Raw genomic sequence first — 15109 nt, 5'->3', positions numbered from 1 at the left:
AGTGATGTCTGATCTAGCGGAGACACACTCCACGCCTTATGAATGCGGTTTCTGGTATTTATTATTTGGTATTTCTGCCTTCTTCCTCCCGGTTTTTTCTTAAAAACCTATTTCTCCTATTATTTCCATTTATTGCCCAGATTCCGCTGTAAGTTTGACCATGGATTGCAATCCGCTGTCGCAGCGTAGCCAGCAGCTCTTCGGTACCTCATGCGATATATACCGATATGTTAGCTGAGACAGCAACCAGGAATGAATGAATGCGGTTTCTGGTATTTATTCTTTGGTATTTTTGCCTGCTTCCTCGCGGTTTTTGCTCAAAATCCTATTTACCCTATTATTTCCATTTATTGCCAAGATTCCGTTGTAAGTCTGATCATGGATTGCAATCCGCTGTCGCAGCTTAGCCAGCAGCTCTTCGAGTTCTTCGCCAGGCCATTGGAACAGGCCTCGCCCACCGATGCACTGCCTCCGTCGCGCTTGCGGAGATGCGGCGAGATCCTGCGCTACAACAACGAGGATCTGGCCGAGCAGGGCGACCTCAGCCTGGCGGCCATCGCGCGCTACTGGCAGAACTTTGCCAGCCGCCAGGAGTGCGTCCTGCGCCGCCCCGCGGAGCTCCTGCTGCCCGGCGAAGAGGAGCGTCGCGAATTGGTGGAGCATTCCCGCGAGTGGCGCTTTCCGCTGGCGGAGATCTGCGTGCTGCGCAAGGAGCGGTATGCCCTGCACCTCCAGCGGCGTCCCGTCATCGCCCATGTGCTCCGCTCGGTGCTCAGCCAGGCTGCCGACTACGGGCGTCCCAAGAAGTCGCAGGATTCGCCCACCATGTGCCTGCAATTGGGGATTAACACCACCGCCGAGGGCTCCTCCGTGGAGCTGCGCGACTATCGTCTGCAGCAGCTCTACAAGATCATGCGGCGCCTGGCGGAATACTCACCCTGGCAGCTGGTGGAATCCAAGGATCGCCTGGAGGACACCTTTTGCGTGATGGTTGAGTCGCAAAAGTGTTCCAAAGATCACGTTTGCGTCGTCAGCGGCCCCGTTTTGGAGCCCGTGAAGAAGACGGCCACTGGATTGTGCCTGGATGACTATTTGGAGTGGGTAGATCCGCTTTTAACTAAGCATTTCTCATCAAGGTTTCCCCTCTTTTGCAGGCTGCGCTCCACGCACATGCGTCTGATGGCCATGCACCGCAGTGGCATCCGTCCCGCGGGCCTGGGCAGCCTGGACACGCTGATGAAGCGGCTCGGCGAGGCGGCCGTCATCGTGGATCTGTTCGAGGTGCGCCACGCCACCGCCGCCATTGTGGTGCGCAATGGATTGGGCAGCTCCAAGGGAGCCTCGTACATCCTGTACAACTCCGCGCGGCTGGAGACGCTGCTGCGCACGTTTGCTGGTTTGGTGAACGCCGGCCACTACGAGCCACTGCCGCCGCTGGAAGAGATCGATCTCAGCATTCTGGAGGATGATGTAAATCCGCTTAGATCTAGTATTCCTTCTATTTATCTAACAGTTTTCATCTATTATATTTTCCAGATGGACTGGCAGCTCATCTATGGCTATCTCCTCACCTTCCCGGAGCTCCTCGAGTCCCTGATGGACAACCTGCAGCAGGGCCAGTGCGGCGTCCATCTGCTGGTCCGCTACATTGACAACCTGGCCGGCGTCTTCAGTCGCTACTATCGCCACAAGAAGGTGCTCGTCCAGCAGCGCGTCCAGCTCATGCCGGTCGTCTACGCCAGGATGTACCTCATCATGGCCGTGCGCCAGGTGCTGAATATCGCGCTCTCGCTGCTCGGCATAGAGCCCATCGAGTTTGTATAGATCTGTAGTATGTGTAGTATCTTTAGGTTCTATGGTATCTGTAGTATCTGTAGTATCTATAGTATCTATAGTATCTATAGTATCTATAGTATCTATAGTATCTATAATATCTATAATATCTATAGCAACTATATCATCTATAGTATCTATAGCATCTACAGTATCCATACCATCTTTAGCATCTATTAAATAGAGATAAAAGAGGCTAATTTGAGGCTAATTTAACGACGATAACCTGACGATAACCGAATACTGTTCAAACAGTAAACGGTCTTAAATAAAAGTAACCATGTGATCTTTTAAATAATAACAATTTGATATTGATATAACATAATCTCTATTTTTAAAAATAGATCTCAACATAATCATAGTTATAGACTTAAACAGGATGCAGAAATCCGCCTATGTTACAAAACAAATGTCAAACGAAAGACTTTCGATTTTATTTTATAATAAAAACCTACTTTATACAATTAAGTCGTTTATCTGAATGCATATCTTTGATCAACCCAATTTTGGTTATTGGAATACAGTTTTTTTATAATCAAGTTCTTTAGATAAGGTATTTTTGAATTAAATATAGAAAATTCTTAGCTACCTACAGTGATGGGAAGTGAGTAGGTGGAATATTTAACTTAATCGAAACCACGCTTCATCTTAAATTTTTAATTTATATCCGGTTTTACCCCATTTTTAACGCTTATAAAATTTACAATTGGTTTTATTAAAATAAAAAAAATCACTAGAAGATAAAAAAAACTTTAATTGACTGCTAGGAATAAGTTTATGTTTTACTTTTTATATTTATTACATCCATTAACATCATTAGAACTTGACTTGGAAATATGGAATAAATAAGTAAAAGAGTATGGAGTTGAGTTACTTAAGAAGAGTTAGGATAAAAGTATTTTCTATTTATATATTATCCTAGTAATTTACAATTTCTTACCCATCCTATCCCATCACTGAATATGAAAGTATGGATCATTAGTTTTTCTAGCTTAGGTCTAGGGACTAACGAATTGATTTGGCATTTCGGCTGGCTCATTAATTTAGGAAACATTTAGCATAATACTATGTGGCAGGATCGCTGGCGGGGATCACTGGAAGGGATCTGGATCTGGATCTCTGGATTTAAATCCATCATCACCTGGCCTGCTGCTGTTGCTGCTGCTTCTGGCGATTGAAGTCGGCGGCAAACTGGACATTCGGCGGACTGCCGTGAAAGAGCTGCTCCATCAGCCGCGTGCTGCCCAGCGAGTTGGCCTTGGTGCCCAGGCACATGTTGTACTGCGGGGCATCCAGCCGGGTGTCGCAGCTGATCTCGTGGTAGATGTGGACGAGCGTGGGATCCGGAGCCCGGAAGACGCTCAGCCGGCGCCACTGCTCGGCGGCCTCGTTGTAATCCATGGCCAGCTCGGCTGTGTTGGCCAGGAAGCCACGCTGCCGGGTGCCCACGCGCACGATCTTCTCCAGAAACTTGACATCCTCCAGGCCCCAGCCGGTGATGTCCTTGTCGAAGCCATTGATGTCCTCGTCGAGGATGTCCGACTTGTAGATGGCGCAGATCCCGAAGCCAAACTGCCGGAAGTAGCCGCTCTCATCGTCGATTCTCGGGGATTCCTCCGCCTGCTCCTCCTCCTTCCCGTTGGAGGATCTCCTCTGAGGATCGTACTGGCTAAAGACAATCGGCAGATACACCTGCTTGCCGCGCTGCGTGTGCATCCTCACCCGCTGCAGCGTCTCCACCTCGAAGACCATGTCCACGTCGATGAACAGGATGATGTCCTCCTGCCGGATGTACGAGGATCTGGCCGCCACATCCAGGGCCACGCCGCGCGAGAAGGCGCTGCTCCTTTGGATCCAGTTGACCTGCTGGTAGACATGCCGGGCATGCAGATCGTGCAGCAGCTGCAGGTGCTCGCCCAGCTGCTCCGGCGGGCCGAAGATCACCACCAGGAGGTCGCAGTGCTGCTCGCCGCGCACGCAGACGCGCTCGTAGGTGCGCAGGAAGCGCTCGAAGGTCCCCAGGCGACCGGCGATCGGCAGGACGAAGACGATCTTGTCCTGCGTCGGCGCCAGCAGGCCGCTGGGCATCGTGAAGTGGCTGCTCAGGCGGGCCATGCCGTTCTGGAAGAGGCTGCCCAGGAGACCTGAAGGGAGAAATTTCCAATTACTATTTAACAATCTATGTAAATATATTTAAAAACTTAGAAAACTTAAAATAAAACCGAAATTTGGAAACCTATTTAAAGATATATCTTATACTAATAAGATTGAATTGATACAATAGTCTATAAAACTTATAATTAATAATTATTTTATCAATTTTATTATTTTAAATAAATAAAATAAAACGGAAATTTGGAAACATATTTAAAGATATATCTTATACTAATAAGATTGAATTGATACAATAGTCTATTAAACTTATAATTAATAATTATTTTATCAATTTTATTATTTTAAATAAATAAAATAAAACGGAAATTTGGAAACATATTTAAAGATATATCTTATACTAATGAGATTAAATTGATAAAATAGTCTATAATACTTATAATTAATAATTATTTTATCAATTTTATTATTTTAAATAAATAAAATAAAACCGAAATTTTGAAACATATTTAAAGATAAATCTTATACTAATGAGATTGAAATGATACAATAGTCTATAATACTTATAATTTATAATTATTTTATCAACTTTATTATTTCATGTCGTTTTTACCATGAAATACTGGTAAAATTTATATTAAATAATATCATTTTACCGATTTCTCTCTCTCGAATATTCTCTGACTTTGAAAAAGAGAGCAATAAGCAATATGGCGGCTTGAATTGCGCGAGTAAGAGCGAGAAGAACTAATTCTCTCAATATGAAATATGCGAGCATATCGAATTGACAAGCCGCATATTAAGTCAAAAATTTATTATAGCTAATATCAAAATGATTATCGTTTCATATGAAGTTTTTTTTGGGTGTGGGTTCTGTATTGATAGATTATGATTTTATAGTAATAGTAATATCCACTCACTCTGCTGCAGGGTGACGTTGTAAAAGTCCTCGTCGAACTCCTTGACAAAGATTCCCGTGAAGGCCCGCTGGACATAGAGATGCCTGCGCACCGGGACCGTCATCTTCTTGCCGCGGTACTTCTTGTAGATGAGCAGCAGGTCCAGGATCAGATCCTGGCCGTGCAGGGCGTCCAGCCGATGGTAGCCGTAGAGCAGCTCCCGGAACTCGATCACGCGACCCCGCTGCCGGGAGTAGTTGTTGATGTTCTCCATCACCTCGGTGATGACGTCCTCGAGGCCCTCGCGCATCGCCGAGTCGATCTTCTGCTTGGGATTGGCCGAGGTGGCCGAGTACAGGCTGCGCGCGATGAAGGACCACTCCAGGAGGTCGTCGGTGCTGCCGGGCACGAATTTATTTAGTTCCGGACTGATTCCTGCGGACGGGAAAGAATTTTTTTGCGGTGGAATATGAATAATAATTAAATAATAAAATGCACAGAAAATATAAAAGTATTTAATGTATTTTTTTAAATAATGAGAGAAAAATGTTTCGGTAAAAAAACGAGTTATTTTTTTGTGGAAAATTGGCATCAGGGTTTTTGGTAAAAAAAAGACATTTTTCTATTTGTTTTTTTGCTGTAACTTGGCCAAAAATGGTCCTACACCAAAAATACATACTGTTTTGAACAGATAACAAAATTAGAAATAAATCCATGACACTTTCCGTGTGATTTTGGAAAAATACAATTTTCGCCAATTTTCATTTTTTTTGTAAGGGGATACATCATGATTTTTTGCGAAAAATGTTCAAAAAATAAAATGTCCAGTTTTAAATGTCAATCGATTGGAAATTTAATAACGAGTTCGGAAAGGTATAACAATCCATGATTTCCATTGTCACGGTCAAAAAACCATTTATTTTTTGTAAAAAAATTGGGGTTTGTGTTTTTGGTAAAAATTTGAAATTTTCTTTTAGTTTTTTTTTACTGTAACTTGGTCAAAAATGGTCTTACACCAAAAATACATACTGTTTTGAACAGATAAGGGAATAGATCTTGAACCACCATTTAGAGCTCATTTAGGTTCTCCCCTCAACCAAGTGAATTTGATCATTTTCCCAGGGTATACAGTACATATCGGGGTGAGCTTATCTATCCTATCCATGGGCCCCCGGAACTGGGCCAATGCTAATTGGGCTCTAATGGCAAGAAGCCCCGGGGGGTGGTTAACTTTCCGGTGAGCTAACTCCATATTCCCCGACGGAGTTGGCCTTTAAAACGGGCGACCGACAGTCAGCCGACATTCAGATCGGATTCGATTCGTGCCGGCCAAAAAAAAACCCGAGTCGAGATGCCGCTCCAACTAGCGAACCCGCTGCTCCTGATCCTGATCCCCGTTCTCCTTGGATACCCGACTGCCGCTGGAAAGGCAGCAGAGGCAGACGAGGAGCACCTCTCGTCCTTCTGGATGCGCCAGGCGCAGGATCAGCTGTGCGAACGCCTGGCGCGCACCAAGGACTTCATCGGCGACAGTCGACGGGCGAAGAACGTGGTCATGTTTTTGGGCGACGGACTCTCGGTGACCACCCTCACCGCCGCCCGCATCCTCAAGGGCCAGCGGCGCGGCGGCAGCGGCGAGGAGGCCCAGCTGGCCGTGGAGCGATTCCCCTTCGCCGGCCTCAGCAAGACGTACTGCGTCGACGAGCAGACACCGGACTCCGCCTGCACGGCCACCGCCTACTTGGGCGGCGTGAAGACGCGCAGCGGCACCGTGGGCCAGAGTGCCAGCGGCGAGCGGGTGGAATCGGTGCTCCAGTGGGCCCAGCGGGCGGGCAAGGCCACCGGGGTGGTGACCACCACCCGGCTGACCGATGCCAGTCCCGCCGGCGCCTATGCCCATGTCCGTCGGCGCGGCGAGGAGCTGGAGATTGCCCGCCAGCTGGTGGAGGAGGAGCCGGGCCGCAAGCTCCATGTCATCCTGGGCGGCGGTCTGGGCAAGTTCGCCGACGAGCGGAGGGATGGCAAGGATCTGCTCTCCCAGTGGCGGGAGGATCATCCCGGTGGTTGCTATGCTCGCACCTTGAAGGAGCTGAGGAACTGCACCGCGGACACGGAGACCAACGGCAGCCTGCTGGGCATCTTCAGCGACAGCCACATGTCCTATCATTTAGCCGCCAGCAAGGAGCAGCCGCGTCTCTGCGAGATGGCAGCGGCGGCCATCGAGAGGCTGGAGCAGAGGTCCCAGGAGGATGGAGGAAGCGGCTACTTTGCGTTCATCGAGGGCGGGAGGATCGATCATGGTCACCACGAGACGCGAGTGGGTTACGCGCTGGACGAGATGCTCGAGTTCGATGCGGCCGTGGAAACGGTGCTGGGGATGACCGATCCGCGGGAAACGCTGCTCGTGGTCACCGCCGATCACTCGCACACGCTCAGCATGGCCGGCTATGCCAGGCGGGGCACCCCCATCCTGGGCATGGACATCCAGCAGCGGGATCTGGACGGGGTGCCCTACAGCACCCTCAACTACGCCATCGGCAAGTGGCAGAGCCTGGACAAGGAGGGCCGCAGGGAGAGTCCCGGCAAGACGCTGAGTCCCAGTGAGTATAGAATCTACTGATCTTCTAGGGAGAAGGTGGTTCTTAGAATGTTCCTTTTATTAGGCAGTTGGAAAACATGTTCCTTTTAGCAGGCAATGGTGTAGGAAAGTGCAAATTCCTATGGAAAACCACCTACCAACCTCATTCACCCCTCACTTTTTGTGTCACTCCTGTGTATTTCGCAAACAGAGGAGGAAGAAATGTAAGGGGTGAATGAGAATTTGACTTTTTCGCTTATACGGAGAAAACTCATGAAAATAACATATTTACCACGTGCTTTTTCCCGCTGGGATGCAATGCCATTAGGAAATACTATTACTGATTCAAAAAATAAAAATAGTATAATAAATATTATAATATTAAATGCAAAGATGCATATTTCAATTAATTAACAAACGTAACATTTTAAGGAAAAAAAAATTATTTAATTTGAAAATATTTGAATCATGGTCGAAAATAGTAGATTCCATGTTAGCCATATTTACTTTAAATATTTTACGTCATTAAAAAGAAGAATTTATTTTTGAAATTAAAATATTTAATCCAACCATAATTGTTAATCATTTCCAATTTAAAGTATATAAAAACGTAGCCAAAAATATTTAAATTGAATGTAAAGTCTTGGGTTAACAAGGTTTTTCATCAGTGCTTGTATAGAAAAACTCCACGCAAAATCAGATTCAAGATTGTAAGGAAATATTTGATAATTTCCAAAATGATATTAATTATAATCTTTCCCTTTCTTTCAACCCAGCCTCCTACACGCCCAGCTATATTCATGGACGCAAGGGCGTGCATTCTGGCGAGGATGTGGCCGTCTTTGCCATGGGACCGCAGTCTCACCTCTTCGGCGGCGTCATGGAGCAGAATCTCCTGCCGCACCTGATGGGCTATGCCGCCTGCCTGGGCAGTGGAGTCACCGTCTGCAGCCAGGATAAGGATCAGAACAGGGATACCGATGCAGATCCTGATTCTTCTGATTCCGATTCTTCTTAGTTATTTCCCAGAGATGTGTAAATTTATTGGTTTTCAGTTATTTCAAATACACACGAAATGTTTCTCCCAACCGAATTTCCTAATATCTAATTTCTAATTTCTAAAACTCACCCAAAATGTTGTGGTCCTGGAAGTGCCTCTTGCCCGAATCGCTTTCCGGGGAGACGCTGGGCAGCATGTAGGTGCTCTCGTCGGGAACCTCCAGGTACTTGGCCATCCGCTTGATGTCCCGATGCAGGAGCAGCGACTCCTGGCGCATCTCCTCGGCCTTCAGACCCTTGTTTTTTATTTTGTTTATAGATTAATTATTGGATTAAATTATATAATATAATTAGAAACCCACCTGGACGTAGGAGTGCAGGCGGTACATGAGCGGCGCCTGTTTAATGGGATGCAGGGTGATGGCGTTGTGGATCTCCTTGCGCTTCAGTTTTCCAGTGTACGCATTTCGGCCACTCGAATTGTGTCGCAGGATGTACTGCATCTATAAGGTGGAAAGTAAAGTATATTTTTAAAAAATATATAAATAAATATTTACTGGATCAAAATGAAATAGTTTGAAATAAAATACAGGAACTTATGGGAATATTCTTGAATGATTTATATCAACAATCTTATTAGTTTATATTATTTATTTTAGTTTATATGTTTCAAAAAATAAATGTATATTTTTTGCATTGTTTTAAAATATGGTTTTCAAATAAACAAATTTTAATTAAACTATTATTGTAAATTTCAACATTTTAAACTTTGATTTGAAATAAAATTCTTTTTAAAGACGTAAAATATTTAAAGTATATTTGACTAAAATCGAATGTAATATTTTCTACCTTTATTTTAATACATTTAAATGAAATCATGCCATTTAATATATTTTTTACGTTATTTAATTTAATTTTAATAAGTCTTACAAAACTTTGAATTTAATATACCTTAATTTGAAATTATTATTACTATGTTTTTTTTTCTTGTTAGATTAAATCTTTTGATCATACAAAAAGCAAAGAATCCCATAAGGATCTATATTTTATCAGAATTCTACTTGTTTTATATCCCTAATAGTCTCTTACCTCATAGTTCCAGGTGCAGGGAATGCCGGCGAACTTCTGGACACAGCGGCCCACCTCGACGTCCTCGTGGGTGCTGTAGAGGTTCTTCAGGCAGCTGGGAATGTGGGGCGCCACGCGGCGCAGGGTCTCGCTGCTCAAGATCACCCCGGGTCCGCCCATGCAGAAGTTCTCGTCGAACTCGAGGGACAGCAGGCCGAACTCCTCGCTGTTGCCCTTGCCCGCCTGGCCGATGAACTGCGGCTTGGAGCTGTCGATGGAGCGCAGGAAGCGCTCCAGCTTGTCCGGCTCCATGTAGACGTCGTCGTCGGCGCGGATGAACCACTCGAAGCGGTCGATGTAGTGCTCGTACATGTAGTACAGCATCATGAAGGACTTCTTCTGCGGCGGATAGCGATCGTCGACGTTCTTCAGTCCGACCACTGGCAGATCCTCCGAGTAGCTGCCCTCGGAGCTGAAGAAGGCCATCCGGCCGGGCACCTCCTTGCCCCACGTATCGTACACCGCCCGCGCCCTGCCCTCCAGGAAGCTCTTCGCGGTCATCACGCCCACGAAGACGAGATTCCGCTGCGAGTTCTGGATGCTGTCCTCCTCCCGCAGCCCGATGATCTCCGCCGGCGACTTGAGGTTCGTCGGCCTCAGGCTGCATCGCTTCACGATCTCCAAAGCCCGGTAGTTCTTCAGCACCGTGCCGATGCAGAGGCCCAGGGCGATCCCGAAGCAGGCGATGATCAGCGTCTTGCGCTTCGTCATCGTGTGCTGCAGCATCGTGGATGTGGATATATCGGTGGTTGGAGGATCGGTGGATCAGTGAGCGCCTCTCATGGGAATCTCTGTGCGTGGGGAAAAAAAAAGAGAAAAGGGGAGCGTTCTATAAATTAGTGGCACGTGCCATGGCAGCCGGAAATATTACTCATCCGATCAGTAGTATCCAGTCTACGCTGGGAAAAATTAATAATCCATATTGAAATATCTCATGAGCTTCATTAAACAAAGTATTTTTTAAATATATTTATTACTATCAAATGGGAACCCTAGATCAAATGCCAAAAATCTATTTTAAAAAATATATATATTATATATAATAATAATTCAACTTAATAATAAAAGATACTTCAAATCTACAACAGTTTCTCACTGTGTATGCTCCCTAACGAAGCCCCAAGTGCCATGTGCAATGGAAATTATTGAAATAAATTTCAGGGGAAAGTAAAAGTAAAGGGGTAAATTTAAACCACGATAAAAATGAAAAATTAATTTAAATAATAAAGAATTAAAAATTAAGAAAATTACTGTAGCAAGTAAACTGCTCCATTTTCATTTAAAATTTAAAAAGCTGGTATGTCGCAAAAATGATTTACTTTATATTTAATTTAGTAATCTTTCTGTTTCTTTTAGAAATTTCACAAGAGAGATAAAAATACGAGATATATAAAACCATAGCCCGTTCAATGATAAAATCAACTAATTTCTCCGAAATCGAATTTCATCTATGTACCTATGATTCAAGTTCTCATATCCACTCGCTGCGTGAGTAAAATCGAAATTTGACGTTTGAGTGGTTCCGCAAATATTTGAGTTGGTGCCGTTTTTTCCTGGAATTGTTTTCCATTAGCCTCGGATGGATACTGGTGTCCGGTGCCCCCGATCTTCGAGAGGCGCGGACACTTGAGCCGAGATCGAGATTGAAAATAAACGCTGCACTTGCCAGACTGAGCGGGGTGCCGTGGAGACTCTAAATCTATTTATAAATTGAGACGGTTGGCCCCTGTAAATTGGTCACCGTGCAATTGAACGGATCCGCCTGTCCGTCTTGTCCGCGAGTCTAGAGCGCTACGGACACCTTGGTCTCTCGGGGACCTCACTTCTGTTCTCCAGGGGCCAGTGCGTCGCATACACATAACCGAATGCTAATTAAATAAACAAACAGCTTGGGAAACTATTTGGTTTACAAATCAAAGGCCGGCAAACGTAAACTGGAGCACACATTAGAAATAAACGGAAGGCGCTGCCATTCCATTAGCTCAGCAACCATTGGTTTTTAGTTAAACAGAAAAAAAACGTTGGTATTTTGGAAACTCATCTCACTATTGCTCATTTGAAAAGGAAATATTATTTAAGTAGTATACATTTTAGTAGAAGACTCTAAACAAATAATGTGGACTAGTTTTTCTCGCCGTGTAGTTTAGCATGCTCTTGACGCACAAGCATTTGACCTTCTCTCCATTCCCTGAGTCACCTGTACAGGTGCGACCTTAGTGGTCGATTAACCCCCTGTGCGTGCGTCTCTTATGCAACCGCCGCCCCTGTTTCTACACTGATCTTAACTTGGCACAACTTTTATTTTCTATATATTAGCTATAGCACCGATTCGCGATAAGGTTCCGCGCGTAAATACTACTTTGATTTATTGAAATTTTTCGCCCTGGCTTATCTGTTTGAGAATAATCAGCTCGGCCGGTGGAAGGGTATAAGAATCCAGGCAGACGCTGAATTCGTTTAATGAACTTTTTAATGCCCAAGTGTTCGAGTCTCGTTTCGGATTCTCGGACCTTGACAGCAAGTTGAGGCATTTAAGCAAGTCTGGTTCTGTGTTCGCTCTTGCCTGAGGCTGAGATTTCCCAGATTCGATAGTACTTGCGACAGAGCAAAGGAAGACTATTTAAAGTGTAAGAATAATATAATATTTCTGCAAAAATTTGTGAACAATCTTAATGGACCAAGATTGTTGAAGGTGAATGAATTTGATAACATAATTCTACTTTTTGCATGGAGTATATATTTTAATCGTTACGAAAAGTCTGGTAGGTGTTTCATTGATTGCCAAGAATTTATAAGATTAAATTGTAGGTACCATATATTTTTGTAAAATATTTTTTAAAGTAACTAACTCAGTTTATTACGTATAACATATAATAATTTTTCTAGTATTGTTTTTTTTTTATTTTCAAACTTATATATAACTAAAACTCATTTCGGTTTCATTGATAACATTCAAGTTTGAAATCCCCCACCGGCCTGAAGTTGCGCACATGCAGTACCCAGGTTTTTTAGGCTGGGCCTCAGGTATCGACCTTAATGGAAATACTTAACAGTACTTAACATACTATACTTAACTCACCTGTTCCTAACCGATCAAGTTGCCGTCGATTGCACGGTTAGCACTTTTTCCGCTTCTTCGCCTTTTTCGCCTTTACTGTGTTCTTGCTGTCCGGTTGTTGGGCCCATGCAATTCGCATCGATCGGATGATCGGATGATAGGATTATTATTAGGGGAGTATTACGAGTTTATTATATTATAGGGGCGTGCAAATGGAGTAGGAGTATCTGTGGGGGGATCTCGACTGGAGGGGAACCCAAACGCAATTGTTGACTGTTGACAATTGGACGTCTCCGCAGAAAGACAACACACACACACTCTACTTCGCTCACAGATACTCGGTCACGCACACACCGACAGTTCGGTGAGCACACAACAACACACGCTGTTTAATTATTATTAGCCCTCGTTGTTGTTGTCATTGCTGCTATTTTTTATTTTTTTTTGCTGGTTACGACGATAAGTTCGCAAAGGTCGATTCACGAAAAAAAAAAATAATAAGATAATAAAGCTCTGGCAAACACGCACAGAAAATAATTAAACCAATTTCATAATGTGCAATTTCACTTTTTCCCTCCAAGCGGCGAATTAATTTATCTAACAAATTGCTGCGTTTTTCGTTTTTATTTATTCCTATGCCTTTTTAACTGAGCACGCTCGTTTTGGGCTCGGTGCAAAGAACAAACGTCGAAAAACGTTGAAATCCGTCCAAGAACTAACCGATCCGATACGATCCGATGCGAGAGTGAGCGGCCGGCCCGGCCACCTTTGCTTTTGCTTTTGCTTTTGCTGCGAAAGTATCTCTCAGATACTTTTCAGCTCTCTGCGTGCGCCAGTGATGCGCCCGTGATTCCAGCGAGCGATCACGGTGATCGACGGTACTATATAATACTAGTTTTAAGTTCTAAGTTCTAAGAAGCAAATGTACTTAATTAATAACTTTAATTGATAGTTAAATTCATGGTTTAAATGTAGCAGAGTTGTGAGTGTAAGAAATATTTGAACAGCGAATTCTTTCTTCCACAACAAAAAACAAAGGAAAAATACCTAGACAGTTTACATTTTGAAAAAAATATATTAAAATATTATATTATTACATTGTACATTTATATTTGATGTATTTTTTACTAAGAAAAACATCCTCTTGTTAAGACTTTTATCAAAGTTAAATAATAAGTACTGGCTTTTATGGGCAACAAAATAGGTTTTAAACAAACAATAGAAATTACAATACTTTTAGGAATCTATCTCTAATGAAATATGTTTTCAGTCAATGTTTAAAAGTTTGGAAATAAATAAATAATCTTTATAAAATTCTTAATTTTTATTTCCCATGATACATCGATTTTTTAAAACATTTTTAATTTGCTTGAGAGGTTCAGCAATAAGAGATTAGAATTGTGGGGAAACGGGAATGATGAATTTCCGCAAAATTATAGTGACTAGTGTTGATTCTTGTAACACTATAAATACTTAAAAGAAACAAACAAACTATTTGCGTAAAATACAGGAAATGCTTGGCAAACCTCAAGCCAAATAAAAGCTACAAGACGTTGAAAAATCGGAATCACTCTTTGATTTGTTTGTGGCACCTTCCGGCGGTGTGTGCGAGTATCTGTGAGTTTGCCGAGAGCTGTGCGTATCTGTATCTGTATCTGATAGCCGAACGTGGAGTGGCTTGCTCATCGCATCGCTCACTATCCCTATCTTCGCCATGTGGTGTGCGTGGTCATGGCAACATGTGGCCCGGAATTACTTGCTTCGTTACTCCCGGTTTATAGTTCGCGGAACCCATAAAAAATGGTACAAAAAATTCGCAAAAAATCACCATAAAATAAATAAATAAACAATGTTGTGGTAGCAATGGTAATCTCTTAATCGAAGAATGTTTTGGATTTCCGTCGAAAAAAATAAACATAAATTGGGTATAAATCATCTAGTTTATGTTTAAAAAATAGTTTATATACTAACATTTTAGTACTCTAGGGGACATTTAATTTAATTTATGAATTATAAAAGTTTATTTGAAAAATAAAAGGAAGATTTGTAGCTATTTATACATTTATAATTTTATATTTAATAATTGTTTTAATTGTTTTAAGTATGCCAAAAAACCGTTAATAAATTTTTAAATTGATTGCAAATTGAGTATTTATTTTCGACACTAGCTGGAGCCACTTTTAAATGCGCCATCTATTTGATTCGTAGTTTTTTAACTATTGTCCAGCTGGCGCTATCGGGTAATGTAAAATGCAATTTTACAATATATCTACGATTATTTGACATCTACTTTTTAATTATATTTTCAAATAAAGATTTTATTATTTTTGTAGAAAATATTATTTTTTATATTTTTGCAATTACTTAAATTTCCAAACTTTCTATTCTTTCGATATTTTTTCAAGCTCTAATATCAATAAAGAATTTAAATACATCCTAATGCCAATCGTCAAATCAGATGTACAAGTTGTAAGTTTCGAGTGTATTGTGATTACTTGTGAC

At 42.8% G+C, this 15109-nt stretch overlaps 3 protein-coding genes across 3 annotated transcripts; 2 read left to right on the top strand and 1 right to left on the bottom strand.

Moving 5' to 3' along the window:
• The first annotated feature begins 294 nt into the window (after positions 1 to 294).
• Positions 295 to 2301, top strand: LOC108068609 (uncharacterized). Its single transcript, XM_017158277.3, has 3 exons — positions 295 to 1097; positions 1155 to 1470; positions 1537 to 2301. Exons 1-3 carry the CDS (start codon positions 379 to 381, stop codon positions 1822 to 1824), a joined length of 1323 nt encoding a protein of 440 aa, XP_017013766.2. The 5' UTR covers positions 295 to 378; the 3' UTR covers positions 1825 to 2301.
• Chsy (Chondroitin sulfate synthase) lies at positions 2246 to 13333 on the bottom strand. The gene is made up of 6 exons (XM_044395875.2): positions 12629 to 13333; positions 9511 to 10340; positions 8784 to 8924; positions 8552 to 8717; positions 4866 to 5279; positions 2246 to 3977 (listed from the first exon to the last, which is right to left on the bottom strand). Exons 2-6 carry the CDS (start codon positions 10273 to 10275, stop codon positions 2971 to 2973), a joined length of 2493 nt encoding a protein of 830 aa, XP_044251810.1. The 5' UTR covers positions 10276 to 10340; positions 12629 to 13333; the 3' UTR covers positions 2246 to 2970.
• Alp11 (Alkaline phosphatase 11) lies at positions 6111 to 8509 on the top strand. Its single transcript, XM_017158340.3, has 2 exons — positions 6111 to 7444; positions 8199 to 8509. Exons 1-2 carry the CDS (start codon positions 6196 to 6198, stop codon positions 8438 to 8440), a joined length of 1491 nt encoding a protein of 496 aa, XP_017013829.2. The 5' UTR covers positions 6111 to 6195; the 3' UTR covers positions 8441 to 8509.
• Positions 13334 to 15109: the final 1776 nt, after the last annotated feature.

Source organism: Drosophila takahashii, chromosome X, assembly GCF_030179915.1.
Source record: "Drosophila takahashii strain IR98-3 E-12201 chromosome X, DtakHiC1v2, whole genome shotgun sequence".
Lineage (NCBI taxonomy): Eukaryota > Metazoa > Arthropoda > Insecta > Diptera > Drosophilidae > Drosophila > Drosophila takahashii.
The sequence above is the reverse complement of the archived record's forward strand: the minus strand, read 5'-3'. Positions and strand labels throughout refer to the sequence as shown.

What these genes read in the sequence shown, in the direction of transcription:
- LOC108068609 (XM_017158277.3), top strand. Translation starts at nt 379, where the DNA reads ATGGATTGCAATCCGCTGTCGCAGCTTAGCCAGCAGCTCTTCGAGTTC. An exon ending in TGCCTGGATGACTATTTGGA is followed by an intron (nt 1,098 to 1,154) that starts GTGGGTAGATCC and finishes CCTCTTTTGCAG; the next exon opens with GCTGCGCTCCACGCACATGC. An exon ending in TCAGCATTCTGGAGGATGAT is followed by an intron (nt 1,471 to 1,536) that starts GTAAATCCGCTT and finishes TATATTTTCCAG; the next exon opens with ATGGACTGGCAGCTCATCTA.
- Alp11 (XM_017158340.3), top strand. Translation starts at nt 6,196, where the DNA reads ATGCCGCTCCAACTAGCGAACCCGCTGCTCCTGATCCTGATCCCCGTT. An exon ending in CGGCAAGACGCTGAGTCCCA is followed by an intron (nt 7,445 to 8,198) that starts GTGAGTATAGAA and finishes CTTTCAACCCAG; the next exon opens with CCTCCTACACGCCCAGCTAT.
- Chsy (XM_044395875.2), bottom strand. Translation starts at nt 10,275, where the DNA reads ATGCTGCAGCACACGATGACGAAGCGCAAGACGCTGATCATCGCCTGC. An exon ending in CCAGGACCACAACATTTTGG is followed by an intron (nt 5,280 to 8,551) that starts GTGAGTTTTAGA and finishes TCCCGTCCGCAG; the next exon opens with GAATCAGTCCGGAACTAAAT. An exon ending in CAACGTCACCCTGCAGCAGA is followed by an intron (nt 3,978 to 4,865) that starts GTGAGTGGATAT and finishes TTCTCCCTTCAG; the next exon opens with GTCTCCTGGGCAGCCTCTTC.